This window comes from Octodon degus, unplaced genomic scaffold (assembly GCF_000260255.1).
Source record: "Octodon degus isolate 3935 unplaced genomic scaffold, OctDeg1.0 scaffold00002, whole genome shotgun sequence".
NCBI lineage: Eukaryota > Metazoa > Chordata > Mammalia > Rodentia > Octodontidae > Octodon > Octodon degus.
Window position 1 is genome coordinate 20,372,499 of NW_004524578.1, and position 8,972 is coordinate 20,381,470.

The 8,972-nt window shown below is 41.6% G+C and overlaps 1 protein-coding gene across 3 annotated transcripts in view; it reads right to left on the reverse strand.

The window, feature by feature from the left end:
* Sec11a (SEC11 homolog A, signal peptidase complex subunit) overlaps positions 1–8,972 on the reverse strand; it is a 39,580-nt gene that overhangs the window by 28,493 nt on the left and 2,115 nt on the right. For all 3 annotated transcript variants that reach the window (XM_023710626.1, XM_004623322.2, XM_023710619.1), the window contains exon 2: positions 2,204–2,313. In XM_023710626.1, coding sequence (XP_023566394.1) covers positions 2,204–2,313 — 110 coding nt within the window. The remainder of the gene's footprint in view (positions 1–2,203; positions 2,314–8,972) is intronic.

The window sequence follows — 8,972 nt, forward strand, 5'->3', positions numbered from 1 at the left end:
CTGAGCCATCTCCCCAGCCCCTGATGAAATTCTTTTTTTTTTTTTTTGGCAGTACCGGGGATTGAACTCAGGCCCTTGCCCTTGCCAGGGAAGCGCTTATTCCACTGAGCCATCTCCCTGGCCCCCAAGAAAGGCCTGCTTCTTATACTATGGATAACCGCTAAGAAGATAACAATGTACAGTGTACTGACTATTAAAACTGTCCGATTAATAAAAAAAACAAAAAACAAAAAACAAAAAACTGTGTCCCTCAGGGCTTACAGTGGACACAAACTGTGTGATTGAGAATCAGAAATATGGAGAGACGCCAGATAAACCTAAGGGACATGGAAAACCCTTAATCTAACTGCTTTGAGAAGCTTGAAATGTCATACCCTGGGGAGAAAGCCTATGAATGTAAACAATGTGGGAGAGCTTTCAAACATTCAAGTTCCCTTTTGAATCCCAGAAATACTCATACAAGGAAGAAAACTTGTATATGCAGAAAAACTTTAGTTCTTTCAGTACCCTTAGAAAACATGAACAAATTCCCTTTGCAGAAGAATATTGTAGGTGTAAGCAATGTGGGAAAGCATTCTTATGCTGCACTTCCCCTCAGATGAACAGAACAATTCACACTGGAGAGAAACCTTACGAATGTAAAGAATCATGTACATCAAGAATTTAGAAAGAAAGAAAGAAAGAAAGAAAGAAAGAAAGAAAGAAAGAAAGAAAGAAAGAATTTACACTGGTAAGAAACCTCATCAATATAAATAATGTTGGCCAGGCGTGATGGCACATGTTTATAATCCCAGCACTTGGGAGGCTAAGATAGGAAGATCCTTGCAAGTTTAAGACTGTCCGGGGCTACAAAGTGAGCTCCAGGCCAGTCTGAACTTCATAGCAAGACCCTGTTTTTTTTTTTTTTTTTTTTGTAGAACTGGGGATTGAACTCAGGCTCTTGTGCTTGCCAGGCAAGCGCTTATTCTACTGAGCTATCTCCCCAGACCCCAAGAGCCTATCTTAAAATGACACACACACACACACACACACACACACACACAAAGGAAAACATTTTGCCTGCTCCAATTACATCAATGTTTATAGAATTCATCCTCGAGAGACATCATATCAATGCAGGCAATGTGGAAAAGCCTTCAAATTTTCCAAATGTCTTCACTTTCATGAAAGGACTCACACTGCAGCAAAACCGTATATACGTAAGGAATGATTTAATGCCTTCTATAATTTTCGAATACATGAAAGCATCACAATGGAGAGAAAACATATAAATATAAGCTATGTGAGAAATCATTCATGCATACCAGTTGCCTTCAAATATACAAATGATTTCACACTCTCAAATATCCTATCTATGTAACCAACATAATAAATTATTCAGTTGTTCTAAGGATTATTAAATAAAAAGGCTTCAAATAGGTGAAATCTTTATGTGAAAAATTAATTATTAATTGGATTTAAAAATCACTAACAGGATGAGTGCAAAGGTAGGGAAGGAGGCAGAGTAAAATTCAGGGCCAGAGAGATGGCTCAGTAGAATAAGCGCTTCCAGTAGAATAAGCGCTTCCCTGGCAAGTGCAAGGGCCTAAGTTCAATCCCAGGATTAATACCTTCAAAGTCCTGGTTAGAAGTGATATTGAAAGGTCAAAAAAAAATATAGCCTGGCATGGTGGTAAATGCCTATAAGCCTACCACCTGGGAGGCTGAGGCAGGAAGATCAAGATCAGCAAGTTCTTGCAAGTTCAAGATCAGCCTAGGCTACAAAGTGAGTTCAAGGGCAGTCTGAACTACTGAGGACATACTGCAGTAAGACTCTCATTTGTGGAGGTACTATAAAATATAATGAACTAACAATTACATACCAGGCCTAATGTATCAAAGTGAGGAATATACTAAGATAAAAGTATTTCAGGAAAATGAAGTGCAAAGAAACTTTGTTTTAAAGGGATGAGCCAAAAATCAAGTTCTCCTGGTAATCCTTTTATACAAAGGTCACAGGCCTTTTGAGGTTCTCAATGTGGGTATATCTAACAAGGTTAAGAATTTCTCATAAATGAGAATAACAAATTTTCTCCTGGATTCTCTTCTGAGAAGAGTATTTTCTAGGAGAATGATGTTCCAGTTATTGTTTTTCTGATTTTTTTCTCAATTTTCCTCCAAGCAATACCATGTAATTCCATGCCTTGAAAAGAAAAATTGTTACCTGAGCACCACTACAATTGGACTTTCACTTCCAGTTATTACCATTAACCCCTTCCAGATCATTAGTGCCGAGGAGACAATCATTCCAAAATTTAGGACTTGATAATACAGCTGTAAGAACAAAAGAAAAGAGATCAGATCCACCATTATCCCCACTCAGAAAAGCAACAAGTATCTAAGTTTCAGATGCAACTCTGGGCAGCAGAGATACTGAGAAATGCCTTAGAATGTTATACTAATTAAATCATCTGCACCCAGAACAACCCTCCTCTCACTCCCTTTTGTTTGCTACAACAGCAGCTACACTTATGCATTAATTTAAAATTTCTAGAACTTTTCACAAGAATTCTTTCATTTGGGCTTCACAACCATCCAGCCTCAGTTCACACCAAGCTATGTAACAGCCAACTGTAATGGATCTCAGATTCTGAAATCCTCTAGTATTTCATTTTCTCCAGTAGTTGTTATAATCATGAGACAGTCAGCCTTTCTTCCTCATTCACAGTTGAGAAAATGTGACTCAGAGAAGAGACTTCATCGAAGTCCTGCAGCTTCTGAGTCACATGACTTTAAGACCAGCTTTCTGTTTTCCACTTCCACTGATTCTCTGTGGAGTTCCTTGCTACACTCAGTGGGCTGATGTCTGCTTGGGAGGTGGGATTCTGCTAACTCTGAGGAGCCAGACATCTTGAAAGCAGGATGTTTTGCCAACTTGAGCAGAGATGGGTCTTTTTTTTTTTTTTTGCAGAACCGGGGATCGAACTCAGGCCCTTGTGCTTGCCAGGCAAGCACTGATTCTACTGAGCCATCTCCCCGGCCCCGAGATGGGTCTTATGGGGAACACAAGGAAGAATCCTGGGGGACAATGAGATAAAAGCTAATTACTCTGCTAAACTGTCATCATGCCTTGCTAACCTGTCTCGTTTTCTAAAACAAACACCTGTGCTCAGTAGAACTCCATGAACTCTTTGTTGTTCCTCAATAAATGTGGGAGTCTGAGTCAGTTTAGGGCTCCATTTCAGTGGGGTTCCCTCACCCTCCTCAAAGATATTCTCTGTTTCTCCAGTTTTTCATTTGTCTGTCAGGGTTTGCTGGCCAGAACCCAGCATTCTTCAATATGCAAATAACTTTCATTATTCCACAAATTTTACCATGTCCTTGTCAATAAACAGATATATCAGGAAGGCATTCCATCTGAGCAAAACAATGTAAGCTGAACGTATTGGGCCACAACTAGAAAATGGGTACAAGCAGAAAAGGAGGGTCAAATAGCAAAGCAAACAGTTCAAGGCAGGAGAGAACAGTGCTGGCCACTGTTATCTGCGTGTGGCCCACCTTCACACTGTAAGGTATACTTCTTTCCTACTTTTACTTGGCCCATACTCACTCTGTAGAGCCTGTTCTTTTTTCCTATCTTTAACAAAACTTTGCTATCCTTAAAAAAAGGAGGAAGAAAAGGAGGAAGAGAAGAATGGTGCTAAAAAAAAAAAAAAAAAAAAAAAACCACTGGTAGAAATCTGAAATGCCAAATTAACCTAGGTTAATTTGACATTTTATTATCAGGCCTATGTGGCCTGACTCAAAACGATAAAATAAAATACTTAGATTTAACAGTTCTTAAGTCTCTGAAAGGTCATTGTTATCACTCTAGTACTGACCCTTCTCCTTATGCTCAGACACAACCTATCACATGGAACCTAGGGCCTTCTTCACACTCTGCAAGTACTATCACTGAACTTTATGCTCAGGCTGATAATTGCTCTTTAAAAGAAAAGTGCTGGCATATACCTATAATCCTAGCACTGGGAGGCATGAGGATTGTTGTGAGTTTGAGACCAGCCTGGGCTACAAAGTAAACTCAAGGCCAGCCTGAACTTTACAGCGAGACTCTCAGATTATGGGGAACACCTGTAATCCCAGGACTCTGGCTATGGCAGGATTACAAACTCTAGCTCTACCTGGCCAACTTAGTGATATAGTGAGAACTGTCTTTAAAAAGAGGGCGAGGTTGGGGCTGGAGAGATGGCTCAGTGGTCTAGAGCACCTACTTGGAACAAGCTCAGCGAAGCACAGGGACCACGGTTCAATCCCCCAGCACCACATGCCAGCCAGCCCTGCCCCCTGGTGGGCTGTGCTGGTCACACAAATAAATAAATAAAATTAAAAATAAATAATAATTAAAATTAAATAAATAAATAAAATTTAAAAAAAAAAAAAGAGGGCGAGGTATCTGGGGATGTACATCAAGGTGAAAGTCCTGGATACAAGCCCCAGTACCAAATAAAAGAGAGAGAAAGAAAAGACCCTTAAATATTGGATTGTAAATATAGGCTTGGTCAGGTATGGTGGTACATGCTTATAATGCCAGCATTTGGGAGGTTAAGGCAGGAGGAACACCATGAGTTTGAGGAAAGCCTGAGCAACATAGTGTAAGAATAGTCTAAACTACACAGTGAGACTGTCTTAAAACAATTTAGAGCCAGTGGTGGTGGTGTAATCCCAGCACTCTGGATGCAGGAGGCCAAGGAAAGAAGATTGTTGCAAATTCTAGACTAGCCTGGGCTACAAAGTGAGCTCAAGTTCAACCTGAACTGCATTGCAGAAAAAGACATAAAACAAAACAAAAACAAAAACAAAATATAGGCTTGGAAAAAACATTCATAATTTGGTGGCATGTGCCTATAATCCCAGCAACTGGGAAGCTGATGCAGGAGGATCAGGCTTGACTAACTGACTGTCTGCAGCGCATGGAACCAAGGCCTTCCTCACACTCCACAAGTGCTATCTCTGAACTTTATGCACAGGCTGATTAAGTGCTCTTTAAACGAAAGTGCTGGGGCTAGGGAGATGGCTCAGTGGTCTAAAGCACCTACTTAGAACAAGCTTAGCAAAGCACAGGGACCGCGGTTCAATCCCCCAGCACCACATGCCAGCCAGACCCGCCCCCTGGTGGGCTGAGCTGGCCACACACACACACACACACACACATAAATAAAAAAAAAAAAAAAAAAGTGCTGGCATATACCTGTAATCCCAGCACTGAGAGGCATGAGGATTGTTGTGACTAAAAAGTAGGCTCAAGCCCAGCCTGAACTGCACAGTGAAACCTTGTCTCCAAAGGACAAAATAAAATAATACTTAGATTGAAGAGTTTCTATGTCTCTGAAAGGTCATTGTTATCACCCTAGTATTGACCCTTCTCCTTATGCTCAGACACAACCTATCACATTTATTGTAAAATATTAAGGACAAATCTACTTATCATCAAGGTCATCCTCTTCCTTTTCATCACAGAGTAAATAAAAGCCGTGGGCTAAGAAACTGGTTGTTTTTGCATGCTGTCCACTTGTACAGGGGTCCTGAGTCAGTCTATGAGCTAAAGTCTAGACAGACACACACACCACTTGCTAAAGTAAATACTCTATATGAGCCATTGTGTGGAGGGTTCTACTTATTTTCTTTTTTTTCCCACTAATGCCAACAATCTGGCTGAAAAGTCAAACATAATCGTATAGCCCTTGCTCTCTTAACTACTACCTATGAATGTGAAGGAATGGACAGTGTCAGAAAAAGTGCTGCATCTCTGTGATATTGGCAGAAATGAGGTGGTAACTATGTAACATACCATTTGGCCACACAGGCCTGACAATAAAATGTCATGTCAAGCAGGCCCTTTAGCATAGACCTGTACTGTCAGTACTCCGGGAAGCTAAAGCAGGAGGATTACAAGTTGGTGTCCATCCTGGGCAACTTGATAAAACAGCCTCAAAATTTAAAAAGGCTCAGTTGCTAGGTGTGGTGGTATAATCCTGTAATCCCACACTCAGGAGGCTGAGGAAGGATTGTTGCCAGTCTGAGGCCTGCCTGGGCTGCATGAGACCCTGTAACACACACACATGCGCGCGCGCGCGCGCACGCACACACACGCACACACACACACACACACACAGCTGAGTTCAATTTCCAGACCTGCAAAATAAAAAACAATGTTGACTGGGACTGAGGACATAGCTCAGCAGCACGAGCACCTGCCTGGAAAGTGCAAGATCCTGAGTTTAATTCCTAGTACAAAACAAACAAAATTTTTTTTTCCCGGAACCAGGGATTGAACTCAGGCCCTTGCGCTTGCCAGGGAAGCGTTTATTCCACTGAGCCATCTCCCCGGCCCCTATTAATCTTTTTCTAAAGCATCATAAAATGGTAGCTTCTTCAATACTCAACATGAATGGGCCAAAGATTTAGCTGAGTGGCCCAGTGCCTGCTTGGCAAGCATGAGGTCTTAAGTTCAATTCTCAGTCCACCCCCCAAAAGTAATAAATACTAATATTCAACATGAAAACAGGAAAAAGCCAGGCATTGTAGTGCACACCTGTAATCCCAGCTCTCTGGAGGCTGGGATAACTATCTCAAAAAAAAAAAAAACAAAAAAACAAAAAAAAACAAATAAAATTAAAAAATAAGACCAAGCTCCCAAGTCCTGAAGGCACTGGTGTTAGTGGGTTTCCAAGATTGTATAGCCACTCTAGAAGAATAGGATGGGTTATTACAAAGCTAAACACACTCTTTTTTTTTTTTAATATATTTTTTTAAATGTGTGTCTGTGTGTGTGTGTGTGTGTGTGGCCAGCTCAGCCCACCAGGGGGCGGGGCTGGCTGGCATGTGGTGCTGGGGGATTGAACCATGGTCCCTGTGCTTTCGCTAAGCTTGTTCTAAGTAGGTGTTTTAGACCACTGAGCCATCTCACCAGCCCTAAACACACTCTTATAATCCAGTAATTCTTCACCTTGGCATTTACAAAAACCTGAAACAACCAAGATGTCCAAGAGCCAGTGAATGGACAAACTACTACATCCAGAAACCACTACTCAAGACCAAAAAAAAAAAAAGAGTGGGCTGGGGAGACAGCTTGGTGGTTTAAGCATCTGCCTAGTAAGCACAAGTCCCAAGTTCGATCCCTGGCACTGCATGCAGTGCTGGCCCCAGATGCAATGCTGGCCCTGGATCAATGGGTGCACTGTGCCTGCCTGAAACCAGGTATGGTTCACATGCCTGTAATCCCACCAACTGAGGAGGCTAAGGCAGGAGGATCACTAGAGTCTGAACTGCATGTGAGACCTTGTATCAATCAATCAATCAATCAATCAATCAACCAATCAATGAGCTATCAAACTAGAAGACATGCAGAGTTCAATCCCCAGCACTGAAAAATAAAAGACACGGGGGACCTTCGATGTATATTACTAAGTGAAAGAAACTAACCTGAAAAGGCTGCATCATGTATGATTCCAATTACAGTATATGACATTTTGGAAAAAGACAAACTGTGAGACAATAAACAGATCTTGGGTTGCCAAAGCTCGTGGGCGGGAGGGAACAGACCAAATACAGTGAGACTATTCTACATACTATAATGGTGACCACTTGTCATTACACATTTATCTGGGTCCACAAACTATCCAATGAAAAAAGTGACCCTTGGGCCAGGGAGATAGCTCAGCAGTCTAAAGTGCCTGCTTAGGCAAGTGCAGGGACTGAGATTCAATTCCCTGGCACCACATGCTGTGCCAGCCCCTCCCCCAGGGCAGGCTGAGGTGGCCACAAAAAAGAACAAAAAAAAAAAAAAAGTGACCCTTAAACACAGCACTATAGGTGTATCAATTTTAACAAATCACCCCTCTAGTGGAGGTGTTGACAGTGGTGCAGGGTAGGCATGTATCAAGATGGACTACATGGGAAATTCTGCACTGGCCTTTCAACTTTGCAAAGCATCTAAAACCTCTTTTTAGCAAGGTGTAGTGGTGCATGCCTATAATCCCAGTACTTGGAAGGCTGAAGTAGGACAATCATAAATTCAAGACCAGCTTCAGGGGCTGGGGAGATAGCTCAGTAGAATAAGTGCTTGCCTGGCAAGCACAAGGGCCTGAGTTCAATCCCCAGTTCCCACCCCCCGCCCCAAAAAACAAAACAAAACAGCTTCAACTACATATCAAGATGCCTCAAAGCCTACCAAAACAGAAAAAAGAAAATGTAGTAATTTTTTTATGGTACCATTTATATAAAATGCAAATCTCTTTATACTAACAAAAAGTAAATCAGTGGTTTCCTGGGGCTGGGGGAGAGAAAACTATAAAGTAGCACAGGAGATCTTTATCTTGATTATGACAGGTGCACATAGCTGCAAAAATGTAATAATGAGGGAAACAGCTCAGTACCTTTGACCCTGGGTTCAAAGGACTATTACAAAAATCAATCTCCAACAAAAAAACCCCAAATATTTGGCATGTGAGTGACATGTAATTAGGCCTAACTAGATTTTTTTTTTTTTTTTGGACAGGGTCTCATTATGTAGTCCAGCTAGCCTTGAACTCCCTGTGTAGCTGAGCATGGCCTTAAATTTGTGAACCTCCTGCCTCACCTTCCAGAGCATGAGATCACAGTTGTGCACCCCCATATTTGGCTAGGCATGTAGAAAAGTTACAGAAACTACAATGATTTCCAAGGAATAAAACCAAAATCCTAGTTTTCCTGTTTGATTAGCTGTCAATATCTGCAATCTCGGGCCAAAGAGATAGCTTGGCAGCCTAAGCACCTGCCTGGCAAGCACAAGACCGACTTTGATCCACAGTACCGAGGGAAAAAAAAATCTTTAGTCACCATTCTTTTCCCAAATATGCTTAGGTAAGGGGCTGGGGAGATGGCTCAGTAGAATAAATGCTTGCCTGGCAAGCACAAGGGCCTGAGTTCAATCTCTGGTTCTGCAAAAAGAAAAA